At 42.4% G+C, this 15969-nt stretch overlaps 1 protein-coding gene across 2 annotated transcripts in view; it reads left to right on the top strand.

Moving 5' to 3' along the window:
• Positions 1-15260, top strand: part of LYST (lysosomal trafficking regulator) — an 864675-nt gene extending 849415 nt beyond the window's left edge. For both annotated transcript variants that reach the window (XM_063917604.1, XM_063917602.1), the window contains exons 51-52: positions 4517-4588; positions 12721-15260. In XM_063917604.1, coding sequence (XP_063773674.1) covers positions 4517-4588; positions 12721-12859 — 211 coding nt within the window. In that variant the 3' untranslated portion in view covers positions 12860-15260. The remainder of the gene's footprint in view (positions 1-4516; positions 4589-12720) is intronic.
• The last annotated feature ends 709 nt before the right edge of the window (positions 15261-15969 follow it).

The raw sequence follows: 15969 nt of genomic DNA, 5'->3' as shown, positions 1-15969 counted from the left end.
GCTACAGTCATTGTTCTTCATACAGAGTGCTACAGCATCGTTTTACAATTATTAACTCCATTCTTCAGTTCAGTCATTGGGGTAACCTCAGCCTCTGTGAATTATCGTTACGCCATTAAATCTTACTTTTTGTACCTACTTCATCGTCCATAGTCTTCCTTGAGCTCTTCTTCTCACTTATTCCCACAGACCAGCCAATATACACACAGTCCTCCAGTTACCCGCACAGACTTCACATACAGTACATGCCAGGTTCACAAAACTACAGTCATGACAATGGGGGTCATTCCGAGTTGTTCGCTCGCAAGCTGCTTTTAGCAGCTTTGCACACGCTAAGCCGCCGCCTACTGGGAGTGAATCTTAGCTTATCAAAATTGCGAACGAAAGATTAGCAAAATAGCGAATAGACACCTCTTAGCAGTTTCTGAGTAGCTCCACACTTACTCGGCATCTGCGATCAGTTCAGTGCTTGTCGTTCCTGGTTTGACGTCACAAACACACCCAGCGTTCGCCCAGACACTCCTCCGTTTCTCCAGCCACTCCGCGTTTTTCCCAGAAACGGTAGCGTTTTTTCGCACACACCCATAAAACGGCCTGTTTCCGCCCAGAAACACCCACTTCCTGTCAATCACATTACGATCACCAGAACGAAGAAAAAACCTCGTAATGCCGTGAGTAAAATACCTAACTGCATAGCAAATTTACTTGGCGCAGTCGCACTGCGGACATTGCGCATGCGCATTAGCGACTAATTGCTCCGTTGCGAGAAAAAAATACAGAGCGAACAACTCGGAATGACCCCCAATGTTTAGATTCTTGTACATGTGAATATATGATATTTTGTGTGTGGCCATAGACATATTACTAGAACTTGCTACATTGACATTGTGTTGTGTGAGGCATTATAGAAGGCAAGGATCGTAAGGAGAAATACTTTGTTTAAAAACAAACTATTAGTAAAACAAGCTGGGGCAAAAAGCAAAGGTTCATTTTATCTATGGTTAATTCCCTGCCTAAGGCAAAGGAGATGGATAAGTCAGTATTTAGAAATATGATGGATTCTGTTAAGGGTATAAGAAGACAAGCACCTAATGTCATTTTAACATTCTCATTTGGGTTTGGTGAGTGACAAATGCTCATGTACCAAAAGTATAAATAAAATAGGTTTATCTGTTTAAAGGTAATGTGTGTATTCCGGAACTCCAGTGGCACTGTGTCCTGTCTGTTTGAACCTTCAGGCGGAACCTTTCATAGGAAGCCTCAGGAGTCTTTCTTAAAAAAGTGTGCAGTCACTGAGGCCTTTTTTATTTGAATCCTCCCTTCCCCTCTCCCTATCTCTCTCTCTCTCTCTCTCTCTTTGGTTTACATGTTCCTTTTTGCTGTTGGGATCCACTCTTTGAGAAATATTGCTGTAACTCCAGGGACATAAGTAGAATTTTGTGGGCCCCATAGCAAAATCTTGAAAGGGCCCAACCGCTGTATCTACAATGCCCCCAAAGCTGGGTACACACTAGGCGATATTTTAAACGATATCACTAATTTTGGCCCATCTGAGCGATATTGTTTGTAATATCTTCCAGTGTGTATGCTCAATATCGTTAATGATGCACGCTCCTATGGTTCGTTGACGAGGTCTTCCGTCATATGTACATGCAGCTCAATTTTGACTGTATTGTCAATGACTGAATGTTCAGAGCGGTGACAGGATGACGTCACTGAACGATATCGTTAGCAATATCGTTCACTGTATGCACTATATCGTTTGTCATGATTTTCCAGGCATTTCAAGAGAAATTAACATCGTTCCTGAACGATATTGTCTAATGTATACCCTGCTTTAGGGGGAGAAAAGAGGGTGTCGGAAAGAAGAGAGAGAGAGAAAAATAGAGGAGCAATAGGGAGAGATGGATGGTCAGGGAGAAAAGGAGTGCTTCATGCATAATGAAGAAATGATAGAGAGGGTAGGGTGCCAGCGGGAGTGTGAGAGAATGCCAGGGAGGGAGGGAGAGAAAGAAGGGTGCCAAGGAGAGAAAGAGGGAAAGACAAGAAGAGATGGATGTTAGAGAGAGAGAGAGTGGATGTCAAGGAGAATATGGGGGAAGACAGGGAAAGAGAGTGGGTGTCAGAAACAGCGCCAGGTAGAGAAAAAGTGAGAGAGGAAGAGACTGTCAGAGGTAGAGTGAGTGTGTCAGTGAGAGGGAGAGAGAGGCGTATCAGGAGGAGGGGAAGAGAGACCGTTTCAGGGGAGAAAGAGGGAGGTAGAGAGTGTCATGGAGAAAGAGTATCAATGAGAGGGAGAGAGAGAGAGACTGTGTCAGGGTAGAGAGAGGCAGCATCAGGGAGAGGGGGGAGCAAGCTCTAGAGACACTACCTGATTAAAACACAGATTGGGGGGCATAGATGGACAGACGGGTGATGGCATAGGCGGACGGGGGACAAGTACGGACAGACAGATGGACGGGAGGACAAAGACGGACAGATGTACAGACAGAACACCATATGGGGGCATAGATGAAAATACGGATTGGGGACATGCAAAGACGGACAGCTGGGGCATAGACAGATAGGGATATAGCATCATATTGGACCACAGAGCACCATATAGGATCATGGACAGGGGCATGGACAGGCACAGACAGATGGACAGGGGGGTACAGACAGCACCATATCGGGGCACAGACTGACTTCTGACGGGGGGGAGCATAGATGGATGGGAGAGGGGCATAGACCAACTGACAAACAGACGGGAGAGGGTGGGCTGCTTACCATCACCAGTTCTGTAGGAGTGGCTCCTGGCAGCAGCTGCTCCAGGAAGACTCCGACCGAGCAGCGGCTTCTCATCCCTCCCTTCCACGAAGCGGCTTCCGGACAGCGACTCCATCTCTCTCCCCTCCATGTTGACTTCACTGGCAGCTCCCACAGCTGCAGTAGCGTCTCCTCCTTCCTCACTCCCTCCCTCCCAGATAGTAAACTTGCGTGCCCCTAAGCAGCACAGCGCAAAAATTCAAAAGGGTGCAGGGGATTGCTTCCTGGGTCTTGGAGCCCCCAAAGCGACCGGGCCCCATAACAGTTGCATCCCCTGCACCCTCTATAGTTATGCCACTGGGTACTTCACCTAAATTCAGTGCTACAAAATTAGTTAACACTGCAATTCAGAAAAGGCTAGATTTACTGTGGTATCCTGCTGTAACTGGGCGCCCTCACTAGTGTAATTCTTGACAGTAGCATTTGTGAAATTTTTGCCAGACTGCCTTATAAAAAGAAGCCGGTCACTCATCCTTGGATCTGCACTGCTTCTCTCTTATACTCATTTGAGCATGGAAGACAAAGAAGGAATACATGCAGATAAGAACACATGAATTGCACAATTGTAACTTACAAATATACCTACCATTGGTAAAAAAAAAAAGTAACTGTAACTTTGACAGGGAAGGTGGGCCCCTTTCAGCACTGGGCCCCATATCAGCTACACTCTCTGTGCCCGTTGTAGCTATGCTCTTGAAGACACAATGGCATGTTGCTATTTATCTGCCGTCTAGTACACAGTCCAATTCGTTCTTTCTTGTTCTTCCATACTGAAATTAATATAAATAAAGTTCCAATAAAACACAGCTCAAGTACCACTGGAACTCCTGAATCCACACATAACCATTAAACAAAAAAGCTTGCATTAGTTGTACTTTCATTATGCAAGCACGTCTCACTTAAATCACCAAACCCAAATGAGACTCTTAAAATAAGTACACCATTAGGTGCTAATTTTTTTACCCTTCATAGATCCCATAACCTGACCACCAATCAGACTTTTAAAAGACTGTGACCACCTTATATGCATCAAGGGAGGGTATTCTGAGAAAAAACTTTCTGTATCCACATCTTTTTTTCATTGTAGATCACCATATTGTTAATGCTTTTTATATGCGTATTAATTTATCTAGAAATGAAGAGTTGTGTTCCTTCCTTCTCCACATACAGAAAAATTTATATTAGAAATAAAGGGGGAGATATATAACATTTTCTAAAGAGTGGAGAAGTTGCCCATAGCAACCAGTGTCTAGCTAGAACATTCTATAAAATGATAGGTTGAAGCTGGTTGCTACTTGTCCACTTCTCAACTCTTTAGGAGAGATATATTAAAGATTCTAGAGTTGCTAGTTTGGAAGCCATGCACAAACAAATTATTTGTAGTTGCTATCCAAATATTCCTATCAAGGTGGCCAAGAATGAGTTTATGATGGAACCTAAAAGAGCATGTCTATGTTCACCAAAGGATAACATGAAATGTGTCTATTTATAAATATTTGCAATGGTTTCACAGTTTAATGGTACACAGTTTAATCAGGGATGTATTAATTTTATTAATTTTATCATTGCAATCCTAGGCATATTATATTGCATATTTTTAAAAATGGAAAAATTTAATAAAACAAATATAATTATTTTATGTGATTTATTTTAACAAAATTACTAAAATGTAACATTAAGTAGTAGTGTGTTTTTCTGTTCTTTGCTATAGGTTATGGAGTACTTGGGATTTGAAACCGGTTCGAGAAATAACATTCCCAAAATCCAACAAGCCAATTGTAAGGTAATACAAGCACTATTTTTGAAAGCAATATCTGCCATGTTTTAGAATTTCAATTATGTGAATAGAAGCATTAAAATTATAATATAATTAGTGACATAAATTCAATTAAAACTATTTCTTGCCACAAATTTTCATTTTGAAATTTAAATCTAAAGTTAATATGTTTCTAGTTCTGATATTCTGTGTTCTTAGACCTACTGTATGGCCTTGAGAGGCACAAGCTTCTGATTTTGAAAGTGTATATACTGTGAGCAGAACTCAAGGGGAAGAACAGACCCTTATGCACACGACCACATTCAGAAATCCTTCCAAGTCGGGCAGTTGGGTTTTTTTGCAAATTATCCTAACAATAAAACATATCAGTCTGCCACCACCAAGGAGATTCTGTGAACGCTTCTCACAGCAGCCCCTTGCTCACAGTACAGTATATATGCTTTAGAAATCAGTAACGTGTGCCTCTCAAGGTGGAAGGTCTTAGAACACAGAATATATCAGAACTAGAAATTAGATTTTAATTTCAAGAATCACTTCAAATTTAGTTACAAAAAAGACTTACGAAGAATATATGATTATTTAAAACTACACACAGATTACAGTCAATTTCAAAGAAAAAAAATTAGGAGCTAGTTCAGAAAACAACGTTGCTTGCGTTTCAGACCTAGATTTCTGCCGTTGAGGAGATCACAGAAAATAGATTGGCTTTAGCTGACTTTTCCTCAAGTAGTGAACAAATTTTGCTCTTTTCAACTCATTCTTATCCCCCTGGCAGTTACTCCAAAAAGCCCCACCGTTGTGGATTTTAAGCCTTTCAATACCAGAATGGATTGTTTATGGCCCATGTTGTATTACCAGCCCAGGATTTCCCTGCCAGACCAGCAGGGTCATTTAATTACTTGCTTCATTCTGTTTGAAGCCTAAGATCTGGAATTTACCAATATACAGTACTGGACAGTTTTTACAGATTTAATCAGGAAGGAGAGTGGCCTGGCCAGATGCTCTCCTTGAGAAATTTCTATAACCTCCCTTCAAAAGAATTTGACACCTCTATGGGCATCCTGTCTTGTCATTGTGATGGTCTGGAAGATAGGGCCAGCTACACACGTCCTCCTGCAGTGTATAGTAAAGATAAACTTTTTACGACCTAGCAGGGGAGAGATAGGAATTCAGTTCAGTCACCTGGCCTATTAATTACAGAAAAGTAAATTGGCATTCAGTTTTAAAAATGCCATTTTCCATACAGAACATACAATTTGAACAACACCATTTAATATGCTCATTCTGATATGAAATGGGCTTTATCACTACACCTCCACCTCTAAGATAGGCAAGGAGGCAGCGGCCCTTTACGCCAAAGTCTCCCATGCTATGTTCTTTTGACAGCCCACAATCTGCAGGACTTTTGTATCACACCCAACCACAGCACCTCTCGCTTCATGGCACTTAACACCTTCAGTGAGGCTCTTTATGCTAGGTGTCTAAGGTGTGTCCGATTGCCTGTGTCTACATGGTGTGTAACCAAGTCTGTTTTTCCTGTCTTTCCTGTGAAATGTGCCTGGCAGGGGTGCAGGGCGTCTTTTAAATGCCCTCTCTGTACCTCAGGTAACTCCTCACTGTAGTGGGCATCGGCTAAGATCCCACATGTCAGGCAAATACAGTTTTGGGGTTTTTTTTGTGGGGATTACTCTCCTCCATACACTCTGTTCCCTGGGTCTCAACCTCAGTTGACTGTGTCTGGTTCACAGTTGAGTCATAGTGCCTTTGTCCTACTGTCCAGTCTCCACAAGACTGAGGCTTACCACTTCCATATACAGCACTAGTCTGTCACGCACACGCCGTACTCAGAACTCAGGCGGTCATGACATTGAGGTTTTTGCAAATTATCCCAACAATAAAACATATCAGTCTTCCACCACCAAGGGGATTCTGGGAAATAATGATTCTCCCAGCGGCCTGTTCGGTTCTACTCAGAGTATATACGCTTTAAAAACCAGTAGTATGTGCCTCTCAAATGTAAAAAAAAAAATCACACACTGTCTGATTCTGAGGGAGAGAAGTATTATGCGGCACATATCGTGCCGCTATAGGACCTCCTGTTTCTCCTCTTTAACGAGGCAAAGCAGGAAGCATTACTGATGAGATGAATTAACATAGTGAAACTTCCCCTCTCCGGAGCTGTGAGTAATGTGGGAGGAGCTACAGTGGGGGGCACCTTTGGAAGAATAAAGAATTTGCGTGCGCCTACCACAAAAAAAGGTTGTGGCTTCGCTGTAAGGGGTGTGGCTTTGCTGCAAGTGGCATGACCTTGCAGGAGAAGACTACCTTATTCCCCAGTTTTGCAACCCACATGCCCAGACATTGCCAACCACAGGGGGGGAAAAAATCCTGATTCATGCCCCTTACATTATTTTTCATTTTTCCTCCTTACAGTAATGCCCCTTACACATTATGCCACACACTGTAATGCCCATTACACATTATGCCACACACTGTAATTCCCATTACACAATATGCCACACACCGTAATGCCCATTACACATTATGCCACACACAGCCTGTGTCCTGCCCCTTGTATGTGCATTAGTTCAGTTTGCTCACTGGAGATATGTTCCTAGGCTGGGTCCGCACTCCGGGGTGGGGGCACTGTGATAGGGAGGACCACAGCACATGCTTACTCATGCTCTGGGACACTTTGAGCAGAACCTAGAACAATGGAGGAAGTCAGGGTGCCCACTTCAGTGCTGGCACCTGGAGGCGACTGCCTTTCATTGTCTCCTGTCTTTACGCCTCTGTAACTAATGTTAGATATACAGCTACAGTAGCAGCAAAGCTTAGGCGAGTTTGCTAATTGCTTAATTGTCAAAATATGCCTAGCATTAAGATTTAGAGGCCTATGGGGTCTATTCATAAAGAAAACGAAAACTGAATTGATACTTATCACTATACATAGCATCAGCGATATATATTTGTTATAAGTACCAATTCATGTATACTCACCCTACCGGCAAAGCGATGCAGTGTCCCAGGCTCCAGCAACGCTCTCTGGTGTTTCCCCTCTGCGGTCATCAAGTCAGTGGCTGATGGGAGGTCATATGGGTGGAGCCAGTGCCGGATGTGGACAGAGAGCAGGGAAGCATTAAGCTTCCTTACAGTTACTGCACCGCAGTTCAGGTTACGCCATCCTGAGATGGCGAACCTGAACTTGTGTCTGAATCACATCACCATACTTGAGCATGGTGAGTGTGATTCATGAAGAAGTGGAAAGCTCAGCTTTCCGCTCCTTCATGAATCGCACTCACCATGCTAAAGGATGGTGATGCGATTCAGGCACAGAGCATGGGTGCTGCTGGGACTTCTCCATGGAAACTCGTTCTGTGAATTGCGATAAGCAGAGAAAAGACATGTTTAACGCAAAACAGGGCTTTTCTCTGCTTTATGAATAGACCCCAATATATTAAGCACCTCTGTACTTAAAATATATGGAAACTAAGGTTTCCGTATGTTTTAGGACAGATTAAGTATCCCTGTAATTGTAAAAAGAGAGAAAGCATGAGATACTGGAAATATCACCTGCTTTCTGGTTGCCAGCCCTTATAGCAGCTATGCCCATAGTTTTCTGTGGAGGAACTGTGTAACAATATCCTCAAAGCGTAGTTTTTCAGATCTTGCATGCAATGGACTAAAAGCATCTTAAGATGGTCTTAGGGGCTAAATGCGATCTTTACTGAATTTTCCCGATGTTCGGGGACTGCGCATGTGCAGAACGGGTTCTGCGGTCGCAGTGCACATATGCGAATGCCTCTGCCTGATTGACCTTGGCCACGCAAGCTGCACTGTGATGGCAAGGCTGAGTAAGCTGAAGCTTACTCAGCCTGCCATCGCAGATGAACAACGCACCTGATGTTTTTGCTCAGCGGAACTAATTTTAGTGCCATCTAATATTGTTAACTTAGTCAACAAATATTATTTTATGTATGAAAAACCGTTACTGCTTAACTTTACTCTAAAAGATTGCTAATAACATGACCAGCAACTCCATGATCTATATTCACTTGCATCGTGTGTAACCATAGCATGTAGTATTTGTCTTGGTTTGCCATTTACTGGATTGATGTGTAAACTGAAACTTCATGAGTCAAGATATACTGTAGTCGGATTTTCATGTGGAATAGATCTCGTATATGTATTTATATATGCCTAAATATATTACTCTTTGCGTTCATGTGTGATATAGATATAGATATATATATATATAGATATAGATATATAGATATATATATTTATATATTGTAACACTGTAAGGGTACAAGGTGCCGTTTCCTGGGGTAAATGGCAGCACGTAGCAGCTGAGGAATAACACAAGTCCAGTTTGTGGTACAACTGGCCACAGCCAGTTTTATTAAACAGAAAATAAAACAAACACCAAAAGAAAATACCTTGCCTGTCCGGCACTAACTAAACACAAGACGTTCACAACTATCACTAAACAAAAACACGGAGTTCTCCAGTAAACACTGTATAGCTCACTTGTATAAGGAAGCTCCTCTCACAGAGATTCTGCAGTCTCTCCCCAGGCAATCTCCCCCACACTAATCAGGCTAGCAGCCCTAAAAGGCTCTTGCACAGCTGAAAGCCCTGATTAGCCCTCTGTGAGGCCAAAGACCCGAACTGGGCCCAATGTCTGGAACTTGCCCTATCTCTCTTTCAGGGCCCTTATCCAGCTTTTCCAATAAACTGAAAAGTTCTGACAAAACAAAACATTTTCCTAGAAGTTTTCATTTTTCTAATACATGTAAGACAAGAACCTGGGACAAACATACCTGCCCTCAAACACTATTCCAGTGTTCTTGTCACAATATATATAGATAGATAGATAGATAGATAGATAGATAGATAGATATTTTGGACTTGAGGAGCCTACACACTGCACGCACACAGTGTCAGTGGTCTGGTTTTTCCTTTATTGCTCCTCTCCCTGATGTTACATCAATATCATATATACCTCACTTTCTTTCTAGGTTACTGAGGTATACAATAGTGAAATGCGATCCACATTCATCCAGTACTTTTTGCATGATGCCGGAACGACAAGAAAGACAAACAAACAGACAATCATTTTATTTTTTTTGTGTTGTCTCATCGTTCAGGAACAGTCCCTAGAAGTATATTTCTCACAACACTTAGCAATTTTATTTATATGTATAAACAGGGATGAATTTGAGTGGTCGTACCACAGCTTCAAAAATAAGAATTTACTTACCGATAATTCTATTTCTCATAGTCCGTAGTGGATGCTGGGGACTCCGTAAGGACCATGGGGAATAGCGGCTCCGCAGGAGACTGGGCACAAAATTAAAAGCTTTAGGACTACCTGGTGTGCACTGGCTCCTCCCCCTATGACCCTCCTCCAAGCCTCAGTTAGGATACTGTGCCCGGACGAGCGTACACAATAAGGAAGGATATTGAATCCCGGGTAAGACTCATACCAGCCACACCAATCACACCGTATAACTCGTGATACTATACCCAGTTAACAGTATGAAATATAACTGAGCCTCTCAACAGATGGCTCAACAATAACCCTTTAGTTAGGCAATAACTATATACAAGTATTGCAGACAATCCGCACTTGGGATGGGCGCCCAGCATCCACTACGGACTACGAGAAATAGATTTACCGGTGAGTAAAATCTTATTTTCTCTGACGTCCTAGTGGATGCTGGGAACTCCGTAAGGACCATGGGGATTATACCAAAGCCTCCAAACGGGCGGGAGAGTGCGGATGACTCTGCAGCACCGAATGAGAGAACTCAAGGTCCTCCTCAGCCAGGGTATCAAATTTGTAAAATTTAGCAAACGTGTTTGCCCCTGACCAAGTTGCAGCTCGGCAAAGTTGTAAAGCCGAGACCCCTCGGGCAGCCGCCCAAGATGAGCCCACTTTCCTTGTGGAATGGGCTTTTACTGATTTAGGGTGCGGCAATCCAGCCGCAGAATGCGCCAGCTGAATTGTGCTACAAATCCAGCGAGCAATAGTCTGCTTAGAAGCAGGAGCACCCAGCTTGTTGGGTGCATACAGGATAAATAGCGAGTCAGATTTTCTGACTCCAGCCGTCCTGGAAACATATATTTTCAGGGCCCTGACTACGTCCAGCAACTTGGAGTCCTCCAAGTCCCTAGTAGCCGCAGGCACCACAATAGGCTGGTTCAAGTGAAATGCTGAAACCACCTTAGGGAGAAATTGAGGACGAGTCCTCAATTCTGCCCTGTCCGTATGAAAAATTAGGTAAGGGCTTTTATAGGATAAAGCCGCCAATTCTGAGACACGCCTGGCTGAAGCCAGGGCTAACAGCATTACCACCTTCCATGTGAGATATTTTAAGTCCACAGTGGAAAGTGGTTCAAACCAATGTGATTTTAGGAATCCCAAAACTACATTTAGATCCCAAGGTGCCACTGGAGGCACAAAAGGAGTTTTATATGCAGTACCCCCTTGACAAACGTCTGTACTTCAGGAATTGAAGCCAGTTCTTTTTGGAAGAAAATCGACAGGGCCGAAATCTGAACCTTAATGGACCCTAATTTTAGGCCCATAGACAGTCCTGTTTGTAGGAAATGCAGGAAACGACCCAGTTGAAATTCCTCTGTAGGGGCCTTCCTGGCCTCGCACCACGCAACATATTTACGCCAAATACGGTGATAATGTTGTACGGTTACATCCTTCCTGGCTTTGATCAGGGTAGGGATGACTTCATCCGGAATGCCTTTTTCCTTCAGGATCCGGCGTTCAACCGCCATGCCGTCAAACGCAGCCGCGGTAAGTCTTGGAAGAGACAGGGTCCCTGCTGGAGCAGGTCCTTTCTTAGAGGTAGAGGCCACGGTTCCTCTGTGAGCATCTCTTGAAGTTCCGGGTACCAAGTCCTTCTTGGCCAATCCGGAGCCACGAGTATAGTCCTTACTCCTCTCCTTCTTATGATCCTCAGTACCTTGGGTATGAGAGGCAGAGGAGGGAACACATACACTGACTGGTACACCCATGGTGTTACCAGAGCGTCCACAGCTATTGCCTGAGGGTCCCTTGACCTGGCGCAATATCTGTCTAGTTTTTTGTTGAGGCGGGACGCCATCATGTCCACCTTTGGTTTTTCCCAACGGTTCACAATCATGTGGAAGACTTCTGGGTGAAGTCCCCACTCCCCCGGGTGGAGGTCGTGTCTGCTGAGGAAGTCTGCTTCCCAGTTGTCCACACCCGGAATGAACACTGCTGACAGTGCTATCACATGATTTTCTGCCCAGCGAAGAATCCTTGCAACTTCTGTCATTTCCCTCCTGCTTCTTGTGCCGCCCTGTCTGTTTACGTGTGCGACTGCCGTGATGTTGTCCGACTGGATCAGCACCGGCTGACCTTGAAACAGAGGTCTTGCTAGGCTCAGAGCATTGTAGATGGCTCTTAGCTCCAGGATATTTATGTGAAGTGATGTCTCCAGGCTTGACCACAAGCCCTGGAAATTTATTCCCTGTGTGACTGCTCCCCAGCCTCTCAGGCTGGCATCCGTGGTCACCAGGACCCAGTCCTGAATGCCGAATCTGCGGCCCTCTAGAAGATGAGCACTCTGCAACCACCACAGGAGAGACACCCTTGTCCTTGGAGACAGGGTTATCCGCTGATGCATCTGAAGATGCGATCCGGACCATTTGTCCAGCAGATCCCACTGAAAAGTTCTTGCGTGGAATCTGCCGAATGGAATCGATAAAAAACCTAAAACTAACTTTTCACTAAGCAGCTCAGGAGAGCCACCTAGTGTGCACCCTTCTCGTTCGGGCACAAAAATCTAACTGAGGCTTGGAGGAGGGTCATAGGGGGAGGAGCCAGTGCACACCAGGTAGTCCTAAAGCTTTTACTTTTGTGCCCAGTCTCCTGCGGAGCCGCTATTCCCCATGGTCCTTACGGAGTCCCCAGCATCCACTTAGGACGTTAGAGAAATCCAATTTACAATGTACTTACAAATAGATGAAACATTTTTTTGTTTTACTGTGTGGAAAAATACTATGTTAAATAGCAGATATTGTATATCATTCAGTACATATTGCTCCAGTTAACCTGTCTTGTGTTGCTGACAACATCTTTGTGCTTTCAGCCTTACCTTTTCCTGTGATGGCCACCATCTCTACACAGCTAACAGCGAGGGTACAGTGATTGGCTGGTGTCGCAAGGACCAACAACGCCTGAAATTGCCTATGTTCTATTCCTTCCTCAGCAACTATGCAGCTTGTTAATAATACAAAGATTCAAATTTTGATATATTTTCTGATAGTTTATATGCTTCCATATGCCCATAGCAGTACTCTTTGAAAGGGGACACTTGCTCAATATATATTTTTAATATATAATGTAAAAATAAATATATTTGAATTGCAAAATACTCAAGAATATTTATTGCCGATGACAACAATTTGTTGTCCCCGTGGCTGTTGATAAAAAGCTTTATAAATAGAGTTTACTGTTTTCTACTTTTGGACCACCTACCATTACTGTTCATTCTCACAACCCCATGTAACAAATCAAGACAGGTCACCTTGTGAAACAGCTCATTAACCAGGAGCCAGGATATATTTATACTGCAGCTTATGGCCCTGGGAGACTCCAAAACCTCTGTTAAAGAGGACTGGACCACTCATTGAACTTTGCTTTGAGCAGCTTCATTACTACATCTAATGTGATCTATAAGTTGAGTAGTCCAGCTTCAGACAGCTCCATGTTTACTAGTGTGGGATTTAGTATAGGGTATGGGATGTCCACAAGCAGATATAGATATATATATATAGATAGATATATATATGCACAGTACATCTCCACTTAATATACACTGTTCAGGGCAGCATCCAAGGTCTTAATAGAAGAAAACACTGAACTCTATCCCATAATGCAGGGATTCCCAACCACGGTTCTTAAGGCAAATTAACAGTCCAGGTTTTAAGGACCACTATTACTTGAGCACTTTTTACTCAATTAGTACCTCCGTTATTTTGAAACCATCTGTGCTGAAGCATGGATACCATAAAACATGTACTGTTAGTGTGCCCTGAGGAATATGGGATATCTATTTAATGTGCAATATTTTCATCTGTGAAGACCTTGGAGTGCTGCCTTTTAACAGTATGTATATATGTGTGTGTGTTTAGGGATGCAGTTAATATACTGCCTGTTGGGATCCCGGCATTCAGTATACAGACGCCGGAATCTTGACAGCCGGGAAAATGACGGCGATTAGAATTCCGACCACAGCCCATATTCCCACTCGGCAATGGGTCCACACGATGAGTGGGAATATAACCTGTGGGGAGTGAAGCTTGGTGCCGGGATTCCGGCTGACAGGATGCCACTGTCGGAATAGTGACAGACGGCATCCTGTCTGCCAGTCTCCCGTATGTATACCTGTGTTTTATATATATATATATATATATTGTATGCAAATATTGGCAATGGAATATTAAATTATTGTTTACTGGAGATTTGTTCTTCCTTATTTTGTTACTGATTATACAACTGACATGACAGTAAACCATATGCAACCTAAGCACTTTGAAGACAAGCCATAAAGAGGCAAGCGGTCCACATTATAGAAATTGTAAATTGCATTGTCATGAATAGTAAAGAAAATATGTGGACCAATGACTGAATACTGGTGATCAAAAATTATTTTTTTTCACAAAACTCTTTCCCTTGTGACCATTGAGAAAATCTGCGTTTCGCCGAACCCTTTGGCAAATGCTTACTCTGTACACTCAGGCCTGAACAGTGACTGTGAGTGAGCACAGTGAGACAGTGGACAGCACTGCTTGTATTTACAAGCGCTTGCAGCAGCTTGGAAGCTTTCAAAGTGAAATGCATTACAGACGCCTTATAGCTGCCCCATGTATGAGGCCTTACTGTGTCACTTTGTAGAAATATTAAAACACGATGGACACGATGGATTTTTATGTTACAATGTTATGTTATGATAAAATGCATTGATGTTTTGTTTTGCAATCCATGAAGTGATACTGTTTTGTCTTTAATACCGTATGTTAGATATTATACTACAAAAAAATAAATTAGAGTTTTGTTATGTGTATTTGCAGTCACTTTTTATAGGGGATTCTGGAGTTTATCCAAGTTTGTTATTAAACCAAAAAAACACATTAATGGGCCAAACCATGTTGCACTGCAGGTGTTTTTTTGGTTTGCTAACAAACCTGAATAAGGACCTCTGTCCTTAGACGACTTTAGATTGTACATGTCTTCGTAACGTTTCACTACATACCGTGCTTTGTTGTATTAGCTTGTTTCTGTGTTTTCCCACAAGACCTCTCTTATTTTATATTTTATTTGCCTTAGGACATAACACAACTGCTCTGTTCTATGTATTGGATGTAGCTGTAGGCATCAACAGTTCTCTAATATGTCCAAGAACAGAGAAGAAAAATAGTTGTCCTGGCTTTACTGAAAAGCACAGAGGGGATCCAGAAAGATAAAGCAAGGTGTTTAATGAATGCTGCATGAGCAAATAACCTAAAGTCACCTGAAAGTGGATAAAACCTTTATAAAGTTGTCATGTTCAGTGTGCATTCATAAATTGCTCTGCTGTGTTTCTATAATGTTCTACCAATAAACTACATATAGCTGTTATCTACAAAATTGGTTGTTGTTTATCTGTATTTACTTGCTTCCATATCATTTCTTTTTAATGGTTTGCGGTTTTAAAGATTGTAGGCTGGTGCACTTTTGTTTGAGATATAAAACGTTATCAACCTGAAATTACTAACTTAATGTCTCACTCACTAGCAAACATCTGAAGTGTTTGAGTTCAGGTAGGTTAAAAGTGTTTTACTTAACCGCAGATTTTCTGAGCTGTGAATAGCCTTAATGCCTAAGATGTTTGTTATTACTGGATTTCACTAGAAGTGTAAGTACACATGGGCATATGCTCATTAATCATATCATTGTTAACATTTTACAAGTTGAAATTTCAAATGAAACCAATGAGATTGTTTTTGATAGAAATATTTTGCAGAGGAAATTCTTAATAACATCTCCAAATGAAGTCTGAATTTTAGTAAAGAAAGAAAACTTGTTCCTTAATACCTAGTGTATTGGCATATTGGCAAACCAATTTGTCCAGGTCCGCTGGCTTTCTAGCATGGAATACAGACAGATATACTTAACCATAGTTTCAAACAATTATGCTTTGAGCTGGTTAGATCTCATCAGTGCATCTGTGCTGGTCAATGGCGTTCTAAGGCTTGAAGAGTATGTAAAAAAGCACTTATCAGCATTATAGTGTGGAAATACACTAAACCACTACAGTGGAATAAGATCAAAGAGAATTATTCAATTTAATGTTTTT

The sequence above is a fragment of the Pseudophryne corroboree genome, chromosome 4, assembly GCF_028390025.1.
Source record: "Pseudophryne corroboree isolate aPseCor3 chromosome 4, aPseCor3.hap2, whole genome shotgun sequence".
NCBI lineage: Eukaryota > Metazoa > Chordata > Amphibia > Anura > Myobatrachidae > Pseudophryne > Pseudophryne corroboree.
Note: the sequence above shows the minus strand (reverse complement) of the source record. Positions and strands in the feature narration are given on the sequence as shown.